At 49.8% G+C, this 22,669-nt stretch overlaps 2 protein-coding genes across 4 annotated transcripts in view; both read left to right on the forward strand.

Annotated features, from left to right (window-relative positions):
- RASSF4 (Ras association domain family member 4) overlaps nucleotides 1–10,969 on the forward strand; it is a 32,890-nt gene extending 21,921 nt beyond the window's left edge. Inside the window, exons 4-11 of one of the 2 annotated variants that reach the window (XM_078434543.1) lie at nucleotides 252–394; nucleotides 1,696–1,787; nucleotides 2,474–2,631; nucleotides 6,168–6,269; nucleotides 6,555–6,606; nucleotides 7,122–7,243; nucleotides 8,092–8,189; nucleotides 9,458–10,969. In XM_078434543.1, the coding sequence (XP_078290669.1) occupies nucleotides 252–394; nucleotides 1,696–1,787; nucleotides 2,474–2,631; nucleotides 6,168–6,269; nucleotides 6,555–6,606; nucleotides 7,122–7,243; nucleotides 8,092–8,189; nucleotides 9,458–9,518 (828 nt within the window). In that variant the 3' untranslated portion in view covers nucleotides 9,519–10,969. The remainder of the gene's footprint in view (nucleotides 1–251; nucleotides 395–1,695; nucleotides 1,788–2,473; nucleotides 2,632–6,167; nucleotides 6,270–6,554; nucleotides 6,607–7,121; nucleotides 7,244–8,091; nucleotides 8,190–9,457) is intronic. The other variant, XM_078434544.1, reaches the window with a different exon arrangement.
- A 3,706-nt stretch (nucleotides 10,970–14,675) lies between these two features.
- On the forward strand, nucleotides 14,676–19,253 carry ZNF22 (zinc finger protein 22). Of its 2 annotated transcripts, none has more exons than XM_078434561.2 (2): nucleotides 14,676–14,799; nucleotides 17,276–19,253. In XM_078434561.2, exon 2 carries the CDS (start codon nucleotides 17,358–17,360, stop codon nucleotides 18,033–18,035), a length of 678 nt encoding a protein of 225 aa, XP_078290687.1. In that variant the 5' UTR covers nucleotides 14,676–14,799; nucleotides 17,276–17,357; the 3' UTR covers nucleotides 18,036–19,253. The 2 variants fall into 2 exon arrangements, with proteins under 2 accessions (XP_078290687.1, XP_078290688.1); XM_078434562.2 differs by lacking the exon at nucleotides 14,676–14,799 and adding an exon at nucleotides 14,833–15,197.
- Nucleotides 19,254–22,669: the final 3,416 nt, after the last annotated feature.

Raw genomic sequence — 22,669 nt, forward strand, 5'->3', positions numbered from 1 at the left:
AGCAGTGAAAGGGCGCGCCCCAGGTTTCCTCTGGTCAGTCACATGGCCTTACGCCTTGGAGCATGTAGAGGCTTGTGTACCTTCCCCCTGGGGAGAACCCCAAGGAGGAGAGGATGTGTTTGCGGCCAAGAGTGTGCAGGGCGTCCTGTGGATGACAGGCTGGCCCTTACGGGGGCTTGGGGGAGGGTGGGCAGTGACCCCCGAGGAGGGCCGCCCTGGGGACTGAGGCTAACCTGTGTGGGTCCCCACAGGAGGAAGGCGCTTTGATCATTGAGGGACTTCTCAACATTGCCTGGGGACTGAGGCGGCCAATCCGGCTCCAGATCCAGGATGACAGGGAGCGAGTGCATCTCTCGGCAGCCTCCTGGACGCCTGGACAGCCCAGCTGCCACCTGTGAGTGCCGGGATGGCTGAGGCAGGGCCGGGGGCCTCCCTGACAACTGTTCAACCCCGCTTATTTTTCGAGAGGTTCGGGGGCTGGGGTCCTCAGTCTCAGGGCAGAAGCCCTGCTCCATCATGGGGCACGTGAGAGCACAAGCCAGCCTTAATCCTTGTCACCCCGCGACTGCCTGAGCCCATGGCCTCACCTGCCAACAAGTGATCTTTCTAGATGATGACCAAGTCACCTCACTCTTGGAGAATTTTCCAGACTCCCATCACCTCCAGTTGTGTTTTTCATACATTCACGGGAACCACCTTATCTGCAAGGAGGCAAGCTACAGCCAGGGGGCTCCCCCCATCCTGGACAAAGTGAATGTTTTTTGGCATCTGTTCTAGCTCAAAAATTCACACAGATTTCACCTCTCACTGCTCTGCTTTTATTTTAATATCAGAATTTGTTTTTATAAATGTACTTGGACTCGATACCAGATTTATCTTAATATCAGAAATACGTTTTAATCGTGACAAAACAGGTCCCTATTTTATTGCTTAGTGGACATTTGCCTCCTCTTGCCCTGTCACCCCCAATAAAGGGCAGTTGGCTGCTGTGTTTTGCTTGCTCTTGCCTATAATGAATCCTTCTGAGAGGCAGAAATTCAAAACTTTCTCCCCTTCGAAAATTCAAGTACAGGTGCTGTTCTGAGGGCACTGAACACCCCCCCCCACCGCCGCCCCGTTGCACCCCATGCAGACTTAGAGTATAGCATTTGGATGGACTTCTTAGAAAGGCTGCTAGTACGATTCATGCGTCCCACTCCCTGGGGTAAAGCAGCCACGTGAGCAGACAGACAGCAGGACCCTCAGAGGCCCTTCTCCAGCCTGGCACCAGCTACCCTCGCTTGGAGTCCACCCTGCCCAGAGGCCCAGAGGTTAGCCCCTCAAGGTTGCCCTTGCCCAACGCTCCATCAGGCCTGAGGGAAGCCCAGAAGGCCCGCTCAGCGCTTGGCCACAGACAGCGCCTCCCCAGTCTATGCCTAGGAGTGCATGGGCACCGCCTGTGTCCCTGTGTCTATGCAACAGGGACAAGCTCACTCGGGTCAACGGGCCCGACTCCCTCTCCCTCCAGCAGACACCATGGCGATTCTTTGCTCTTCTTTTAATATTTTGCATTAACTCGGTGTGAAATCCAGCCTTACCTCAGCCTGCCCTGCTTCTCACCTTTGTCCCGTCCACAGAGGCATCCATCCTTGTCTCTCTAACTTGAGCTACTTCTCTCTGTCAGCAGCTCTGTGAGCACCATGATTGTCTTTTCAGAAAGGAGCCGCTTCTTCAGGATGGCAAGGTCGCTGCCCAGGAGCCAAACGCTCAGACGGCACACAGCACCGAGAGTTCCAGAGACAGCTCAGGTAAGTGGGGCCTCAAGCTACCCGGGACCGTGTCTCACTCAGCCCGGGTAGGAGCGGAAGGGCTTGGGTCAGGACTGTCTCTGAAGGACAGCTTTGTGGAGGGGCACAGAGTGGCTTCACTTGTCTTCAGGAACAACACTTGGCTGAATCCCTCCTCAGTATGAGGTAGTCTCATCAACTCCTCATAGCAAAGGAAGCAGAGGCTTGCAGAGGTGACATTATTTGACATAATTTGCCTGAGTCCCCTGGACCGTGCTGCATTACAGAAAGGAGACATCAGTAGTGGGCATGGTGCCCTCCTGGCCCTGCGAACCTCTGGGACATCTTCACACTCTGGGGTCCAGACTGCTCTTCTGTCCCTCTCGCACTCAGTCGGGGCTCAGAGGGTTGGGACAGGGCCGCCAAAGACCTGCCCTGAGTGCCCAGAGACAGAGGCCCACACCACGGCCATGTGGTGTGGTGACATAGGTCATCCTGCCTGGGGGTCACCTTTCCGGTCTGCAAAGTGGGCATCACCCGAGCTGGACCCCAGCCTCTGTCACAGCAGCAGCATTCACATTACTGTCTGCTATAGCGTGGTGCCACCACAAAGCCCCAGGAAGCCAGGTCCCATGCACGGCAGCACAGCAGGTCTCTGGACCTGTGCACCACCCGGGACCAACTTTCTCATTCATTCCTCCCTGCAGAGCCCGTGGAGGAGGATGAGGAGACCCCACAGCTGATGCGGACCAAGAGCGACGCAGCCTGTGTGATCCAGAGGAGGCCCCGGTCCCGCACGCCCGGCGAGGCCCAGAGGATCCGGCGACATCGGTTCTCCATCAACGGGCACTTTTACAACCACAAGGTGATGTCCCAGCCCGGCCTCTTCCCTGGGCCCTGAAGCTGAGGCCACGGGGAACCAGCCCCCAGCCTGCACGGGTGCAACTGTTGGGCTTTCGCTAGGCCAGGCCGCACCGAAGTCTTGTCAGGGTTCACCGTCACCCTGGCCCTGTGGACTGGGGTGGTCGTATCTGTGTCCTCATGGGGGGGATGGGCTCAGGGGGAGAAAGAACTTGCCCAAAGTCACATCAAAGTAGCATTCAAAAAAACAAAACAAAACAAAGCAAAGCATTCCACCTGGTGACCCCAAAGCCTGTGTTGTTTTGTTTTGTTTACCACATGCTTACTCACTGTCCATCCATTTTCATAAGTTGCATGGATTTTTGGAAAGCAATGCCATGTTTACGTCTGATGAGGCAGTTTTCTATGAGGTTTCCACCAGAGCTCAGCTGATGGTTTTGTGGGAACATGACGTGCTACTGGCATTCTTACAGGGCAGCTTAGCCCCCTCGGTTGAGGTGCGCCCAGAGGCATGTGCTCCTGTGTCCCAGAGAACCTGCCCTGCTCCTGGTTCCCAGCACTTAGCCTTTTGTCCGAGTGCGCATTGTACTGACCCTAGGAAGAGATCTCCTTCCCCAGATGACATCAGTCCCTAAACAAACCGAAGTGTAAAAGGAGAAGTTGATTGTTGCTATAAATGGCATGAGTGGCAGTGTGGGTGAGGCCCCGGATGGAGTGTCCCGTAACGGGGCCACATCCTGCAGCGCTGGGAAATGGAAGCAGGGGTTTCCAGCTGAGGCAGCTGCCCGTCTTGATAGGCAATGACTCATGGGAGGGGGCGGGGGCCTGGCAAAGGCAGGTCTCAGGGTCAGATCTCAAGAACGGTTACACAGTTGAGGCCTGCCAGGAGCCACTCGAGTGCTCTGGGGGCACCCTGGACTTCGGGGTGAAGAATTCAGCAAGGCAAGCTTGTTGTCAGGACCCGCCTTCCACTCTGTGCTGGGTTGGCGGTGAGTGTTCAGGGGTGACAATAGGTTATCTTTGCTAAGTGCAGGAAAACCCAGGACTATTTGAGAGTCAAGTTTCCTGAAAGGGCACAGGGGAGGTAGGGCTGAGGTTAAGCAGAGATTAAGAATGGTTTGGATTAGCCAGAGGACTCACAATCTGGCTTGGATATTCTTTAAATCTGGTTCCAAAGGGGGTTGGTCTGTAAGGCGTTATGTAAGCATATTAGATATTTATATGCTAGTTTAAGGAATTAGTCAAAAATTTTAAAAGAATATTTGCATGGGATTAGGCTCTTTGTATTTCTATGTTCCTAAAAAAGGAACCTTTTGATCCGTGACTCGAGGTACCAAAGAGTGGGGTTTATCTCCAGTACGTTTACCCCCCTCTTCTGAGAGAGTGACTCATCTCTAAGATGTGTGTCTGGCACATTAAGCCTTATTTTAGTCATTACAAATATCCCAGAGACACGGAGATCTGAGCACTCTGTATCCTTTAAAATGCACAGCAATGACCAGCGAGAGCTTTTGTCTCGGCCCATTGGAGCTGCTCTGGCGAGAAGGGCTCCTCAGCCAGCCCAACACTGAACCCACTAACCTGTAATCCAGTCAGGGTGGTTCTTTCTCCCAGTGACAGATTTACCTACAGGAGGTGGGTTCCTTCTTCCAGGCAAACTGACTAAACCCCAGGACGTGAGCTAGTGTCTTTAGGCATGTTGGACAGTGGATTCCCATCTCCTGGCTGAGTAAGGGGCTCCCCCTCTCTCACCTTACTTACGATCCATTCAGAATCCGTGTCCTTAGAAATCAGGTGACACAGTATTTGAGTCACAGGCAGCAATGGGAGAAAAGAAGTTCTTAGAATTGACTTCCTGAGGCTGTTAGTCTGGATTTTCTTTCTGAGGACTGCACGCTATTACTTCAAGACTCCATCATTTTTCAAAACTGCTGTGATTCGCAGTGATGTTGACATGATTTCCAGACCGGGTTAAACTTGGTACCTGTCCCAGTGCTTTGCCCTGGGCTGTTGGATTCCAATGTGTTTTACCCGAGAGAAACCCTTGTGGTTAGAGATGGCAAAGATGGGAGCTTCGTTCCTACGTGGAGCTGGTCAGTATCATCGTGAGAGAAGGCACCAGGCAGAAGCACTGACAACGTCTTGTTGACAAGACCTTTCTTCTCCTTGAAATGGCCTAACTCCTCCAGTCCGTATTTCTTGGGGACTGAAAGCCTATTCCGGCGTTCTGTATCTCCCAGAGTCATTCTACGTCTCAACTTTGGCGGAGGCAGGTCTGGATTTGAGTCTGACCCTGGTGCTTGGGGACACTGAGCAGGTCCTTCATACACCCGAGCTCCAGTTACTTCCTGGGGACAGCGGGGCTGGGACCACAGAGGAGGAATGTGCAAATTTGAATTTGGTGTTGGCAAGTGAGGAAGAGCTCACCTGGGGGGGGGGGGGGGGGGAGTGAGTCTCACAGGGAGGATCCAAAGCAAGGGCTTTCCAATGGCTCTGTCCTTTCTAGATGGGTGACCCTGACGGGCTACTTAACCTCTCCGAGCTTCGGCGTCCTTTCTTAAAAGGAGGACTAGTGACAGGTACTTCGAAAAGCTGTTGTAGGAGCCAAAGATTTGGGATGAAATGCTAAGCAGGTCTATAACCTGGCTAGTGTTCATTGAGGACTATGAAGCCTCAGGCGATGCCCTGGTTGGCTGGATATATGGTGTCTCATAGGCAAAGGCAAGGAACATAATGTGAAGAGTCTGTGTGGCTGGACCACAGGGAGACGGGGAGAGAATCATCGTACCACATGTGTAAACAGTGAGAGGAGCTGTGGATGGTGCCGTTTGGGCCATGGGAAGCCTTCAGAGACTTTTAACAAGAACCGTGCTAAAAGACAGTGCTTCTCAAGTTGTCCTGTATGGAAAGCATCACCTGGCGGTTTCCTCAAAATGCGGGTTCTGATTCAGGAGGCTGGGGCTGGGAGCCAAGACTCTGTGCTAACGCAGCTGGTCCAGAACACACAGAGCTGCAAGGTGCTTGAAAGGTTGTTCCTTTGGGCAGCAGGGTGGAGAATGGATGGAAAGTGCTGAGATTGGACAGGAGAAAGGTGGGACACATAGGCAGTGTAGACGGACAGCCTCTTCTCGGGCGCTGCTGGGAGAATGGGGAGGAGCGGACGGATTCGAAAACTTTCCGTCTTAGAATCAACAGACACTTGGCAATTTGACTCAGAGACAGAGTGAGAAGGAGACTGGTCCCCCCCCCCCCCACCCCCTGTGAAGTACTTCCATGGGACTGGCTCCTAGGATCAGAGAGCTGGCCCTGACAGCTTTGGAGGCATCTTTCTTTCAGTCCTCTGTTACTACAGTTTCCCCAAGTGCACCCAGATGTGGGCACAGCTGTGTGTAGACCTGTGACCGGACAAGCACAGGTGTTCCCGCAGCCCAGGTTCACCTGTCTCTCTGGACCACTTGGCTGACAGTGTGCCCAGACCCTGCCTGATGTCACTTCCATGTCCCTCTGGCCCTGCCCTGAACTCTCCGCCTCCCTCCACAGACCTCAGTGTTTACTCCTGCCTATGGGTCTGTGACCAACGTGAGGGTCAACAGCACCATGACAACCCTGCACGTGCTCACCCTGCTGCTGAACAAGTTCCGAGTAAGTCTGGCCATGAGCAGCCTTGCCCCGGGAGGCTGATAGTTTGCTGTTTTGTTGGAGGAGGGGGCTGGCAAAGGCTGGGGAAGGTGCCCGTGGTTCTTGGGTAGAAGGTCTAGCAAGGTTTCCTGGACTGAAGCAGCATCTCTGGGATTTAGAGCAGGGAGAGGGGAGGATCCTTGGGGACTTGTGTGTGTAGCACTGGGGGTGTGGTTACTGCCAGGGATCCCTTTCTGTCCGTCTTGTCCCAGAAAGCCGTGGTCTGACTGCCTATCACTGCCTGTACAGGTGGAAAATGGCCCCAGTGAATTTGCACTCTACATTGTTCACGAGTCTGGGGGTAAGTGTCTGCCTGTGCTTCCAGATCATGAAAACAAAAGCCGCTGTCCATTTGGCAGGCTCAATGGCCGTGCTGCTTGGGCAGGGGGCCACGACGAATGCCTCTGCCAGACCGAAACCCAGCCACCCTCGCTATGCCTCTCAGAATCCCAAGGGAAGTCACCATCTCCAGCCTCGCTCAGTTGGGAGGGGTTGGGGGATATGTGTCGGGGTCCGGGAGTTGGAGCTGAAGGTTCCCCCCCAAGTATGTTTGCCGAACCCGCACGGCCCTCTGTACAGCACTGGCCTCCCCATGGCCACTCTGCCCTCTCTGCTTCTCCCTCAGCTCCTGTTCCTCTCTGACCTGGGTCTTTGCTTTGTGCCACAATCACATGTCATTCCGGGCACCCTTCTCTTCCAAGCCTGGAGAAGATTCCTGGGCCCCCCGGACATCCATTTTCTACCAGATTCCCGGCCTGGAACAATGAGGGGCAGTACTAATGCCCCATGAATTTTGTAAATTGCCTTCTTTTTCAGAGCGAACAAAATTAAAAGACTGTGAGTACCCGCTGATTTCCAGGATCCTGCACGGGCCGTGTGAGAAGATCGCCAGGATGTTCCTGATGGAAGCCGACCTGGGCGAGGAAGTCCCCCACGACGTGAGTTGGGGCTGAGGCTCTGGGAAGCCTGCTCTTGAAGGAAGAGCCGGATGACAGCATGGGGGCCCCAAGGGCTCTGAAGGGCACCTTGGCCAGGCCCTGTCTCCAGGGGCCACACAGCTGTCCTCAAGGGCCCCAAGCCTGGCAGAGTGAGGGCTCCAGCCCTCCCTCCTCCTGTCAGTGACCACCAGCTCTAACAGCAGGCCTAGGGGAAAAAAGAAGTTGGGTCCTAGAAAACCATAGCCTGTGCTTTTCCCCTCGGCAGGTAGAAACTTTTCCTTTGTTAGAGTGTGTTTAGTTATTACCTTAAAGACCTACACAAGGGCTCCTTAACTAGGACCTACCCAGGGCCTGTGGAAGGGAGCCAGCTGGCTAAGTCTTACCACAGCCTGAGTCCTGGGCTAGGAGTGAGCACATTGCCAAACTCCCCTACACAGGAAAGGCCCATAGGGTTTGAACCCAAGGCAAAGGCCGGTGACCCTGTATCCCTCAGACCATTCACAGACTAGTGCAGATTCGTTCCACTGATAGAAACAGTGGTGTTCCCAGTCCCCCTCACCCCCACCCCAGAGAATACCCAGTGTGGTCCTGCTCTCTCTTGAATAATTTTCCTCACATCCAGCTTAACCTTTCGTCCCAGGGATGATAGTGGCCTGTGAGGTAAAAATGAGCCAATCTGTCCTCCATCCCAGAGCAGACAGAGTGCTGGGGTTGGCTGGGGAGGAGGGCAGCCACTTCCTTGGCTATAAGACATTGCCGGATTTGGCTGCCGTGGAAGCCACGAGGAAAAGAAAACACATGTCTGGCCTCTAATTGAAAGCACACTCAAATGTTCTTGGATTTTCTAGGTCGCTCAGTACATTAAATTTGAAATGCCGGTGCTGGACAGTTTTGTTGAAAAATTAAAAGAAGAGGAGGAAAGAGAAATAATCAAACTGACCATGAAGTAAGCAGCACAGAAGGAGCCAGTCGTGGGTCCTGAACACCAGGGCAAGCGTGCAGGGCAGAGCACCCAGGCTGGGGCCGGGACAGCTCTCCCCTCGCCTTCCAGCCCTGGCTCCCCAGCACCTCCCTCTGGCCCCCTGCTCAGTATTGACACCAAGATGGGGTGACAGTCTGCCAGAATGGCAGGCTGCGGTGCAAGCCACCCATCTGGCCCCAGCACCTCACCAGCACGGGAAGGGCACAGCTGTTGAAACTGAGTGGGAGAGTCAGGCAGGAGTGTGGCTGGGTGCTGGGCCAGGGTAACGAGTTCTTCTGGTGACACAGCTCTGTAGGGGCAAGTGAGGAGAGGGCCTGCTCAGGGCGGTTTCAGCCTGGTCTGCACCTTTTGTGCTAGTGACCTCTCTGAGCCTGCCCCAAAGCGGTGGCTGTGGGAGCTTTCTGTAACAGCCGATGTTTCCGGGCGCAGGGGACCCGGCCAATGGAAAGGTGAGCCGGCTCCTGGGGAAGATACATCAAGGCCCGGCTGGGCGAGGTTAGCCAAGATGCACAGCCCAGTGACTGGTCTGTCCCCCTGCAGGGTGGAGGGTGGGGCAGGGAGAGCACCTGGGGCATCAGCCAGGGCCAGGGCTGGAGTCCCCCTCCTTAGGAAGGGAAGGAGGGAGTCTGCTCACAGCCAGGGCCTGCGGTGGGGAGACTGCTTTGGATTCCGGTTTCTGGCTGAGTGATTTTTGGAAAGCCACGGCCCTCCCCACGCCCCGCGGGCTTCCGTCCATGCGGCGAGGCCTCTTCCGGCAGTCAGCAGAGACCCCCAGTCAGAGAGGACGGTCCACCGTGCAGTCTGCAGTGTCACCGTAGGGTTTTGGAGCTGGAAGGGGACCTGGGGGGCACCTGGTCAGTCTATTCAGTGCACGGAGAGGAAGCCGAGGCCTGAGGTGAGGAAGGTCGCAGCACAGGTCACTGATGAGCCTGGGCTTGAGCGCAGGCTTCCCGATCCCTGCCCTGCCACCTGTCCACTCCAGCACGCCCCTTTCAGAAAGGAACAGCGCGCTCTGCTTTTGAAGCCCAGCAGGGTGTGAGGTCCTGTCCGCTCCTCTAAGCCGGCCGTCTTGCAGGGTGTGGGCCTGGCTCCTCCCTCTCCTTGGTGGAGGAGAGATGACGGCTGCCAGCCGCGGGTCTACTGGCCCAGGCACCTGTGTGCTCCTTCGTTCTTCTCCCCTCTCCCTGTGTCCTCCCGTGTCAGCGAGTCCCCTTGACTGTGTCTCCCTCCAGGTTCCAAGCCCTGCGTCTGACGATGCTGCAGCGCCTGGAGCAGCTGGTGGAGGCCGAGTAGCCAGCCGGCACCAGCCTCTTCCGAAGCCCCCCACGGCCGGTGCGCACCGAGTGCCGGTGGCCAGGCCCTGATCGGTCACATTGACCGAGAGCCACCGGCTGAGGAGTCTAGCACACGTGCTTCTACATGTCTACCTGCCCGAGCACCATAAGTCCCGTGCCCCTGGCTCCTGGCTCACTCACAGGGCCCAGAGCCAGGCCTGAGGAGCCAGAAATTTGCCGGGTGGGGCGTCTGTGTGAGGCCTGCCTGTGCGGCAAGTAGCCCCGAAGCCGTGGCGCTGGCCAGAGTATGGGGCTGGATGTCGCGGCCGGTCCTGTTCACGCCGTACCTCTCTGGCTCAGGAGAGCAGTACCCGATCGAGCCCGTGAGGTGTGCGCTCTGTCTGCTCTCCCAGGGCCTGGCCCAGAGTTTCTGCACAGCCACAAGCCCCCCACCGCCTCATCCACGTGACCCACAAGATCCCCGTCTGCCCTCACCTCATGCAGCAGCTCCGGACTCTGCTGGGAAAAGCAGGGGCTGCTAGCAGACACGGGATGTGCCCTGTGTCCGGCCATCACTTCTCCACGGCATCCCTGGCCGCCCACCCCACGAGCCCCATGCAGCCTAGCACCCTGGCAGCAGAGGTCAGACCAGGAGTAAGACCATGAGCGCACCATCTTCCCTCTGCAGCACTCACTCTTAACATCCTCAGTGAGACCTGAAGGAATTCTTATAAGGAGCTTGCTGCAGGAAACATGGCACTTTGATCACATGGAGGAGGTGGCCCACGTGGCGTTGGAAGGGTGCCAGCCTGTGTGGAGCAGAGTCCAGGGGGCTGTGCGGGGCGCAGCCATGTGGCGGGCTCGGGAAGGCAATGGTCCGTCCCCGTCGCGCTGTCCCATGGATACCTGTGTGCCTCTTGCCCTTTCTGGTCTCTTTCTTCCACTCTCTACGCTTCCCGTCAAAGGGGCACGATGAGAAGAAATGTGTATTTGAGGAGAAAGCGCTTTGAACCCCCCTGGGGCCAGAAAAATTTGGGTTTGTCAGCTGTTGGAGAATTTCTGGAATGAACAAGAAGGCCTTTGCACAACTGTGCAACAGTTTACGTTGGTCATGTGAAGTGTTTGTCCAAACCAGAGCAAATTAAAGACAAAATTCTTTTCCCACTGGGGCCTGTGGATAGTGGATTTAAAGAGAAGAACTAGAGAGTCTTCCAGATATAAGAGAGATCCCAACTCTGCTCCGTGCAGTGGCTCCTTACTGGCCCCCATAAAGAGCAGAGCTTGGGAGCAGCCCTGTCCTGTGGATCCACTGTTCAGGGTGAACTTCGTGCCGGGGGTGCCCTGACCTAGTTCTGCCGTCACAGAGACATGCAGAGATGCCCCAGGGAGATCCCCTGCAGTTTCTGTCGTCTCTGTTCTCCTTTGGCAACGTAATTTCACAGGTGCTCAATAAAGGTGTGCTGAAGTGAAGGAGTTAGGACCAAGCCTTCTTTTTGTTGTGTGTGTCCACCCTAACTCCCTGCTCGAACCTCTCAAATTTTATCCTACGATACGTGTGGCCAAAGTTGGCAAAAGAGCCAATGCTGGGGGCAGCCCGCTGCTCTAGACCCCAACGTGACTCCTTCATTTCAGTGCACATCCTTGGGACTGGTGTGGGGCCTGAGGACAGAGGCAGCCAAAGGGCACAGAGAAAGAATCACTGATGGGGGTCTGTGGGCAGCCCGAATGATAAGCAATAGGGCCACCGTGATTTACAAAATCTTGGCATCAGGACCATAGGAATCTTCCAGGCAGGAGCTCAGATGGGATGGCAGCATCTCTACGTAAGAGAGGGTAGAAAACAAATCAAACAGGCTCCCCCAGGTCGCTCTACTCCCCAACCCGTTATTGACAAGCTCAGGTCTAGGACAACCGCCAATCCATTGTTCAGCGGTAACTATGCCCGGCTTGTGCTCAGCCCTGGAGGGACAAAGACAGAGCCACGGTTCACCTCACCAGGAGATGTTCAGGGGTACCCTCAATTGGAGAAGCAAGCTGGATACCCAGGAGGGCCAGGGGAACAGCAGAGCTTGACCAGAGAGGATAGAGCTGATCTAAGTCCCTGGAAGGAGGCCTGAGCCTGAGCCCGGGTTGGAGTATGTGGCACTCCAGCCTGAGAAACACGTGCCAGCTTAGGAGAAAGACAAAGCCCAGGGGAAAGCCACTGGATCAGGAGACCTTCTGAAAGCAGTCCCTGGTTTCATTTTATAGTTTTTTCGGTGTTCGGGATTTTTTTTTCTTTTTTTGCAGTTGCTACAATATTACTGTTCAAGACATCTCTAGATAAGGATCACTTTTGAAATAGACATTATCAAAATTAACTTGTGACTATCATAGCAAAGAAAAATCACTAGCAAGTTGTATAGGAAAGGGGGGAATGTACACTTCTACAGTCATCTAAGGGGTTAGCAAATCTTTTCATCAACAGCATATTTGCTTTTCAGAGGCAATTTGAAAAGCTGCTAATTCAGCTCACAGTGACCCCACACTTGCAGACTTTCTCTGCTGGGCTCTGTGGTTTCCTGCTGGTTTGTGTGGGAGCTCTATTTTCCTCTTTCCATAGAGCTTACGATATTTCTCACGTGCTCCCTCACTAACTAGTATCTCAGGTAATAAAAGTATCCAAAAACAAAGTACAGACTCCTGTGAGTGAGTGTCCTCTCCTAGAACAAGCCTGCCTTCCCAGGCCAGGTCTCAACCAGAGAAAATAATAAACACAGGATGAAATCAACATGATTGCAAAAGATGGCCTGGACTCAGGAAAAACAGGGTGATTTGCCCAGAACAAATTATCAGAAGGAACCAAAAAACAGCTTGTTTTTCTCATGTGATAACCATATGCCACCTGCTTGGAATGTTTACCAGAAAACGGATTAAAGACCTTCCTACTTTCACAATAAAGCTCTGTGTTCACCCAGGATACATCTGGGCCTTTAGTCGCAGGGAAACAAAGCACAAGGCTTATTCAGTCTGACCAGGTGATTTGTGGAGGAGCCAGGAGTGCACAATGTGCCCCAAGGTGGGCAGGACGCAGGCACCCTGCAGCTGTGGAGAAGGAGCGGGACATCCTTCTTAGGTGCCCAGGTGGGCAGCGGCCCCTTTGCCTCAGTCCCTCAGCCGTGATCAGGCAGGAAGTGCAGTCATAGCCAAGCCATTCTAAGCATAAAAACAGCATATGTACACGTGCTGTATTTAGGCCCCACAAGCTGAGATTGTCTGAAAGAAAGTCAGCTGTTGACCTGCGCCTGGACTCAGAACATGCAGGGTGGGGCTCTGCTTATCCCGCCCCCCCCCCCGCTCCCCCCGCCCCCCCCCCGCCAGGATTTTAATAGAATGTTTTCTACAAACCCAGGAATGGGAATTCCCACAGTTTCCTTTCCCAGGGAACCCAAAGGAAACAGAAAGCAAAGTTTCAGGCTTGGTAGACAGAACTATTGTCCAGGGGTCCCTGTGTGTGGACCACTCCTGTTACTGTGCTTGGGTCACACGTGTGACCAGGCTCCCTTGCATTGTTGCCAAATGCAGCGGCACTCCCTGCTGAGACGGGGCTTCTGTGTCACGTGTGTAGGCGCTTCTTCCTAGAATGAGCTTGTCAAATACCACCAGGCTCAAGGGCACACTGGTCCCTGCTGGGTGGTTTCCCAGAAAAGCCCCAGCCTTCAAGGAGATGACAGCAGCTTGGGGCAGGTTATAGTCGTGAAGGTGTTGGAAGTGGCTCGATTCTGGGTAGATTTTGAAGATAGAGACACCAGAATTGAGGATTGGATTGGGTTTGGGTTTGGGGTGGATAAAGAGACAACAATGACATCAAGATTTTTGACCTGAGCAACTAGGAAGATGGAGTTGCCATCAATTGCTGGGACGGAGACCACTGAAGGAACAGGTTGGGTGAATGTCATAAGTTCCTTTGTGGTGTATGTTAGGTTTGGGGTGTCCATCACGCATGCAAATGGCAGCTGAGTAATCAATTGCAGATACAGGCCTGGAGTTCAATAATATTTGCGTCCCAGGATCAGGCTGGAGTTACCAAGTCAGCAGTCTCCAGCTTTAACAGATGGTATTTGAAGCCATCAGACTGGAGTAGCTCAACAGGGGAATGAGGGCACAGAGAGGAAGAAAGGTCAGATGACCCAGCACCTGCCAGGCTGGAGAAGGAGGAGGAGCTTGTAAGAGAGAATAATCAGGAGAGATCATTATTAAAGCGAAACAGGGGACTATGCTGAAAATCAGGAGACTGTTGCTGAAAAGGCCACTCCCAATCCTTGGTCTTCCACTTCACACACTGTATAAACCTGAGCAAACTTCTCTAGGTCTTGGTTTCCTGAACTAGAGAGTATGATCATTTCCACTTTGCAAAGGCTTTTTGGTGATAATTAAGGAGTTAAAGAAGCCCAAAATGGGGTCATTTGTGCCGCTCCCCCACAACAGGAACTCAAGACTTAATTAGTTTCAATCTGTCCCAGGACTGTGGCCTTTTAACACCTGAAATTTCCTGAGGGGCACTAGTGAGGTCATCTGCATGACAAAAACCCTGCTTTTCCTTCCCTCCCCCCAAAATGTAACAACACTTTTTTTCTTTTGCTGATAATTTATTGTCCCTCCTTCCTATAAAAATCTTTCATTTTGTTACAACTCCTTGGAGCATCTCTACTTCCCAGATGGGATGCTGCCCATTCAGGAATTGCTTAACAAAGCCAAATCAAGATCTTAAAATTTACCTGAAACTAATATAAGACAGTAAATTACCCTGGAATTAAAAAAAAAAAAAATCTTGACATTTACTTGGTAAAAAAAAAAAAAAAAAAAAAAAAAAAATTCAACACAGGTGACTCATGAAAAACTATCGGTAACAGTTTCGGCTCTCCAGAAGTACCTCTTATAATTCATAAGTGCTCAATACTTGTAGGAAGAATGAGGTCTAGGGGGTCGGGCAGGCCGGCGCTGCCTTAAGAAAGCCCTGACTGATCGGGCTTCGGTTTGCTGGCCCCGTAGGCCTCTGGGCGCCCACAAAGGGGCCCCGCCACAGGTCTTGCTGTCCCGGCGGCCTCCGGATGCCATCAGAGGGGCGAGAGCGGGAAACAAACAAGGAGAAGCATACGGTTCCTTCTTTCCGGTGGGCCCAGCACCATAGAGGGTCGCCCCCACCGCGTTCCTAGAGCGGCAGCTCGGCGCCGACTGACGGCGCGGCCCTCACTTCCGGCGGCGCGAGGGGCGCCCAGCGAGTGAGCGAGGCAGGGTGGCGGCCGGCGGCCCGCGGCGCGGTGAGTGGGCCGGGGGCGCGAGGCCCGGTGCTCGGTGCTCGGAGGCCGCTCTGGCGCCAGCTGGCCGCCGCGGGGCGGCGCGGACCCGGGCCCCCGCTCCCGGAGCCACGGGGCGGGGGCGGGGGCGGAGGGAGCTGGGCGGGCCGGGCCTGCGAGGAGCGGCCGGCGGAGGCCTCGGGAGGGCGGAGGCCTGCGCGGGAGTCCCTGCGAGTCGGGCCGCATCCCCTACGCCGGCCATCGCCGTTTCAGGACTAACTAGTTTGAACAAACGCTTGGGTAGCACAGGGCCGTTAGGGGCGACCCGCAGAGACTGACTCATTTACACCTCTAACACCCTGATGATGTAGCAGCCTTATTGTCTTCCCAGTTCTATGCGAGAGAAAGCAAGGCCCGCTCCGGTACGCGTGTTCGCACGACTACAGTTCCCATCGCTCGGGTTTACCTTAATACCTCCACCCGCCGAGGAATTATGCTGAGCACCGGGGCGGAGCGCTGGACTTGGTGTTAGAAGTTGTGGCTGCACTCGGGTCTTCCACTGAAGAGCATGAGCTCTGGGGCCTGGCTGCTAGGGGTTGGGAGCCTGGCCGAAGTATGCCTGCCTTTCCTTAGCTGTAAAATAGAGATCGTCGCGTGAAGCTGCTACGAGAATGAAATATCATAGCACAGTCTCTGGCATCACAGGCTACCTCTCAGCATGATTTTCTCATCTGTAGTGTTCTGGGAGGATTGCACAGTCTAAAAGTTTCCTACCAGATCTGACTTCTAGAGTATGAAAAATGATTTCTTTTTTCAATGTGTAAGTCCCATTATAGCTGTTGTTTGAACACAAGACCATGTGCCTAACAAATGTTTCCTTGTAATAGATATTCTGTAAGTAGATACATATTCTGTAATAGATACTCCGTAAATATTCACTAAAGGAATGAGTGGTGCCCTCTCAGTAATTGATAGTGTGTGCAGTTTGCTCTTTCTGATACTTACCGTAATTACAACAGAGCTAATTATTAAATATCCAAATAAAGCCCTCAGCACTACCAGGCCTAGAGTCTCAATTATACAATATGAGATGAAGGAAAAGCAAGAACAGTGATGTAATTTGTATTCTCAGTTATTTGCTTCATAAGCTTGTATGCAGAGACCCAGAGTAATTATTCTGATTTTAAAGTCTACTTTCTGACACAAGATGTGGAAAATAGTTCCAATAATTTTATTACCTTTGTAGCCCATCTTATCCCACATTGTCACCTATTTGGAGTTAGTGACTTACTTGTTTATGGCCATGATTTCAATAAATAGCTTAATAGATGAAATTCATTTATTTGAATTTTCCTAGCATTTGGGTATTTACAAAATTCTGTCCTACTTTTGCATGTAAACTTGCCGCCCTTCCTTTTCTTGTGCCCTGCTCACCCCGCTTTTTTCCTACTCCGTTTTATTCCACTGTCCACTAAAAGTTCTTCTGAAATTTTTTTTTCCTCTCTCCAAAAACAGTTCCCTTGTTTCAAATTTTCAAAGAATTGTCCTCTTTCTTGGATCATTCGAATCTAGAAAAAATACTAAAGCGTCTCTTCATTTATATTTTTCTCATCCAGTGTTATTGAATTGATTCACAAACTTGCCACTCCCTAGAGAGGAGCTCCTACTGTCAAAGCAATTTATGCTACAAAGTTAAAGCCAAGTAGTATTCACGCAGTGAAAGTAGAATGGCTAACCAAGTAAGGATAAACAAAAATATTTAATAAAGTAGTATGATTTGTCATTTCATTTTCATTTGGATGCCTTATGTAGTCACCAGTAAGAAAGTAGAATTTTAACATGGGAGTAAATACTAAAATGTAATGATAGTCTATTACCCAAATTTTGATTGTCTTTGGAGTTATTTCTTCTGTTCCCATGAAGATATTATTTTGTCTCAGCCTTTTCATCCTTCAGAATTCTATATCCATTTGATAATGCCTAATAAAAACATATATTTCACATTATCACTTTTATTTTGTCATGTCTCAACAGACAAAAACTCCATGGGTAAATTGGGTCAAAATTTGGGGATATTTATTAAGTTGAAACCCTGGGAATTATTAGAATTATTTTTCAAGTATTTTTCCCCCAGAATTGTCTTTCATATGTATTGGATACACTAAAAAAAAAAAAACTTTTTTTAATGTTTATTTATGAGAGAGAGAGAGAGACAGAGTGTGAGGGGGTGAGGGGCAGAGACAGGGAGACACAGAGTCCAAAACCGGGTCCAGGCTCTGAGCTGTCAGCACAGAGCCCGACATGGGACTCGAACTCACGAACAGCGAGATCATGACCTGAGCCAAAGTCCAGCGCTTAACCAACTGAGCCACCCAGGCACCCCTGTACTGGATACGTTGTTAATTTAAGCATGGATACAATTTTAGTGGGTTGAAGAGGTATTAAAGTTGAATAATTAACAAATGATCTAAGTTGGCTTTTATTTTTTTCTTCTATGCAGAAAATTCTGAGCTGAGGAGCTCTAGGAGGTGAACCTTCAGAAGAAGAGAGCAGAGTGTTAAGAGTACATCTGGCTCATCACCATGAGGTTAGGAAAACCTAAGGGAGGTATTTCTCGGAGCTCAAGCCAAGGAAAAGCTTATGAGAACCCACGCAAAACAGGCCGGCAGCGGCAAAAATGGGGAATGACTGTTCGATTTGACTCAAGCTTGAGTAGACTGAGAAGAAGGTTGGATGAGAAGCCCTATAAATGTACTGAATGTGAAAAGAGTTTCAGTCAGAGCTCAACTCTTTTTCAACACCAGAAGATTCACACCGGAAAGAAATCCCATAAATGTGCCGATTGTGGGAAAAGTTTCTTTCAGAGCTCTAACCTCATTCAGCATCGGCGGATCCATACTGGGGAAAAGCCCTATAAATGTGATGAGTGTGGAGAAAGGTTTAAACAGAGTTCAAATCTCATTCAACACCAGAGAATTCATACTGGAGAAAAACCCTATCAGTGTGATGAGTGTGGCCGATGTTTCAGCCAGAGTTCCCACCTTATTCAACATCAGAGAACCCACACAGGGGAGAAGCCCTACCAGTGCAGTGAATGTGGCAAATGCTTCAGCCAGAGCTCTCATCTTAGGCAGCACATGAAGGTGCACAAAGAAGAGAAACCTCGTAAAACCCGGGGCAAAAATATTAGGGCAAAAACTCACTTAGTGTCATCTTGGAAAGCTGGTACAGGTAGGAAGTCAGTGGCTGGTCTCCGCTAAGTAAAGGGCACTGCTTCAGCCTTCTTTTAAATACAAAAATAAAAGCTGTCCCTTTTAGAACTGGAGATATTTTGTAATAGAGCACTTAAATACTGTATCCTTTCCTAGCATGGAGACATTGGGAGTTTAATGACCTTGGGCTGAGAAAAACTACAAGTCCAGCTGGTCTCGTTTCTTTTTATGTAACTTGGAAGACAAAAACCCGAAACTATGTTTTGAGAGAATATAAGATCCTTGACCTCATGTGATAATTGCTTCCTGCATCATTTTGACAAAAATAACTATGTTTTAATGGCACGTGTGAAAGTGCAGGTATTCTAGTGACTCCTCAGTTTTAGGACTTTCTGTGGAAGTAATTAAAAGGGAGAAGAAATTAATTCCGTTAGTGTGGAAGTTCTGCAGCCGATGAGGAGATTTTATGTTTGTAAAGTTTTGTAGTATATTAACCATTTGGTATGTAAGTATGACTCAAGACCCAACATATTAAAATGTACTCCTGTTCACTTAGCTTTTGTTTTTCCCTCCTGCTTATGGACACTTATTAATAAAAGGAATTGAATTTCCCTGTCTTTCACCCAGTGCTTAATAAGAGATCCTCTAGAAGCCAAAGTGAGAACTGAAGTAGACCACAAGTCTCCTATTCCCACTAGCACAGTTCTTTGAGATGGTGTTACACTGTGCCACTTGTTTCTGAGAAGTTGGGGTGGCTTCGTGTTCACCCATCCCCATGCCTTTGGCTTTCGGCATTCGCTTACCCTCTGACAAACTGAGCCAGCCTGTTAGATCTACATGAATAAATAATTAAACCATATCCTACCAGCACATCTCAACTTGTTAATTAGAAATCTACAATTTACACGCTTCCCTGCTTTCCCCCTTGGAGAGTTTTAGGTAACACTGGTTATCTTAAACAGATGCTTGTCGACAGTGAAAGTCATTTGACTCCAGTGTCCGTGCATCTGTAGCTCAATGTGTAGATTTTGAAATGTAAGTTAACTTCCTCTGAGTCGATACGAATTATTTATGAAGTTGAGCAAACCTGTTTCTTAACTTTTGTCAGGACAGTGCCAAGTGTCAGACATTCTGATCAGCCTTCAGCTCAGGTTTTAATTTCTATTGAAAGCTAACATTCTTCTGATTTTTTTGTATCTTTTGTAATCATACCAGTTCCTGCTGTATTAATGACATCCATAAAAATAAAGAAAATGAAATATTTTGCATACGACCACCTTCTGTTTATTTTGCTCCTGGGAAATTGTTTCAGTGATTTAGGCAACATGTAGAAATCAGAGCTTTTGGAAGAATCCCTGTTTTGCCTGTTTCTTATTTCCTCAAGCTTGAACTTGGCTTCCCTCCTGGCCTTGCATTTGAGTGCAAGTCATAGAAGATGCCTTATTGACAACAGTTTCATTCAACAGAATATCCACAGAGTGTTTGGTGAGTACCAGGTGATTGTAGTTATCTTCTACAAAAGACTCGATCCCTGATCATTTGCTTAGCAAGTGTCCCCTGAATCACAGCCAAGTCACTTTGTAGTAGGGGCATGGCTCTGGGGCCATTCTGAGGAGTGTTATTTATAGCAGTTTTGTGTCTGGAGTAACTTCTGTCTGGGACCAACACCACTTTCTTTAATGAATTTGCCAATTTTGACAGCAACCTGCAATAGAAAGACCTCTGTATATTGTTAGATTTCATAGTTTATATTTTTACCCTGAATAGACTTCCATATCCTGTAGAAAAGTAAAGCAAATCCTCTTCAGACTTTTGTGTATTCCCAGTTTGTGGTATGCATGTCTTCTCAGAGCCCTAAAACTGGAAGCAAATAGGTCAATAACATGGTGGCCTTTCGTAGGACCTAACGTACAGGCGGCAGCCTTCATCTGCTTTTGTGACATCTTACCAGAGAAGTATCATAGCTGCTTTAAATTGATTAAAGGATATGTTCCCCTGCTAGAAATTGAGTTACGGGAGAATGTAAATCTGACAGGCACTGCCTCTTTAAACACCGTCTCGTGAAAATATGCTGCCCCTCAATATTGTGCTGAATCTCTACCTTCACTCACGTTTACTAAACCGAATCCTTTTATCCTCCTGGCAGGTTCTTCTCTTATACAGTCTCTGGATGTTGTATTGGAGAAGAGAGGGAAAAAAAGCTCCAAGGTGTTTTTTTAAAGTATTGTTGAAATTTCATTCGCCCTACACTAGTGAGTAAGCGGTGTTGTTCAATGTCTTTGCCTTCCACATTCGTTTATTCAGTCATTTCATAACTATGGTAGAAATAAAGCCAATCAAGACACCCTTAGTTTAAAGGAACTTTGGTTAAATGAGTAGTTGGGTAGAGGAACTGGGAAACTAAACTAGGAGCGCAAGCACAGGGTGCTGTTTGAGCATAAGGGCAGTTCCTCTGGCCCAGTGGTTCTCAGTTTCAAGGTGCATCAGAGTCACTTGGAGGGCTTGTTAAAACATTCCTCAAGTCTGTTCTCAGAATTGCTTATCCAGTAGTTCTGGGTTGGAGCCAGATAATTTACATTTCTAACAGACTACCAGGTGATGCTGATATACTGGTCTAGGACACTTTTTTTTTTTAATGTTTACAATTATTTTATTTTTGAGAGAGAATGAGCCGGGGAGGTGCAGAGAGGGGGACACAGAATCTGAAGCAGGCTCCACACTGTCAGCACAGATGGGGGGCTCGAACCCATGAACCATGAGATCATGACCTGAGCCGAAGTCCTACAGACACTCAACCGACTGAGCCACCCAGGCACCCCAGTCTAGGACACACTTTGAGAACTACTATACCCATTACTGGAGGGTAGTGATGTGCTCACATAAAATCCCAAGATACATAGTACTATTCATTGATAAGGATGGGCAGGATTTAATGATGAAGATGGCCCTGGGGTCTACCTACTTAGGTTTACATCTTAGTTACCTAGCAACTGGGCAGTTTGAATAATTGCCCTTGCCTAAATTGGAGAAGATGCCTATGGTTGACTTGTGGATGGAATTAAATGAACAAATGCAGGCAGAGAGCTTAGCATGGTGCCTGGGACATTGTTTAGAATTTACTGATTAGCTTATTAGACTGCCAGAGACAGAGAAGCTATTCTATCAATCTGAAATTGTCAGTGGCAAAAGTATTACTCCCATAAATTTAAAGGTGAGTTCTCTTTTACTTTGATTGAGGCAAGACCCTGGGAGAGAAAGAGATGCCTAAAAAGGGCAAGGACCATCTAAATTTCTAAGAGAAATTTTAGAATCCATTAATTTTTTGACAAGTAATGGGAGTACCTGTTCAAAATAGAAGTGCATGGCCACAAACACAATGATTATACTCCATATCGGGGAAGGAGAAGCTTTCATTTTGTTGAGGAAACAAAAATTTGTTGAGTACTGGCCATGTATAAAAGTAGGTACTGGCCATGTATAAAAGACTGGGAGTAAAGGGAGGTTACATTTTTTTTTTTTTTAAGTAATTTGAAAACAGGTGATGAATATACAGTGTGATGCTATTCAAGTTGGGAGAATTTACATCTAGTACAAGAAGGAAGGAAATAATCATGAAAGGAATGACATTTATATTAGGGAATGGAACCAAAAAGGCTGTGGAGGCCAGGCAGCTAATGTAATGAGTGAAGCCAAAGACATGTGTCCTGCAAATGGGTGCCTGTCCCCTCCAAAAGATAACCCGACTCAGGTTCAACCCCTTGTTGCCATATAGAGATTCAGGCCCAGACTTACCAGCTCTTGACTTTCCAAGAGAAATCCAGATTTTAAAAGTCACAACCCTTCTTGTCAGTTTGCCACACTTGGACTAGAATTTTAAGAATATGAAGCCTCTGTGTGTATGGAGAGCATGGAGGGGAAAGTCCCAGCTGCATGATGGTATCGAAGCTGCAAAACACAGAAGAATGCCCAGCGAACAGTGAGCGGCTGCTTTATTAACAAACAGTCCAGTTTTATCCAAGAGATGTGGGAGATAAGGCTGGGGCCTCCAGAAGAACCTTAAATATTACTTTAAGAGTGAAACAGTTTGAGACGAAATGCACAAAGGTTTTTAGAGTGTAGGTTGGAAGATGATGAACCCACGAAGGAGAACAACCCCGTTGGTGAGAAGAAAAACTCCCCTGGAAGAGACCCAACTGACTAGTTGGATCTACAGGGCTTCCCTTCCTGCCTCAGGCCTCAAATCTTCTCTCCTTCCATTCCCTGCCCCACACTGACAGCAACTCCAAACTGCTCTGTAGCTTTGCTTATCCTGCAAATATCCTGCAGTACCTACTCTGAGAGGTAGACCACCCAGGATGTCAACCTTGGACCTTCTTTAGATGCTCTTCCTTTAAACTGAATTGTAGTGATCCATGTTTCAATCTCTCTCATTCTTCCTCTCTCCTACTAGACTGTGAGCTCCTGGCTTACAGTAGTCAATCAAGTCAAAGTTTTAGTGAAGAATGGTAAGAGGGAAGTACAGAAAGAAGGTTAGAGAAAGAGGTAAGAAGTTAGTTCTGGAAAGTTGCTAGCCTACTTGTCAGCTATCATACCTACCTAGCTGAAGAGTCCCCCATAGAACTTTTCTTCCCCTATCTGCCATCCTTATCCTCTTCTTCAAACTTTCTATCCTCTTGGAGGTC

Source organism: Panthera onca, chromosome D2 (assembly GCF_046562875.1).
Source record: "Panthera onca isolate mPanOnc1 chromosome D2, mPanOnc1 haplotype 2, whole genome shotgun sequence".
Taxonomy (NCBI): Eukaryota; Metazoa; Chordata; class Mammalia; order Carnivora; family Felidae; genus Panthera; species Panthera onca.

What these genes read in the sequence shown, in the direction of transcription:
- ZNF22 (XM_078434561.2), top strand. Translation starts at nt 17,358, where the DNA reads ATGAGGTTAGGAAAACCTAAGGGAGGTATTTCTCGGAGCTCAAGCCAA.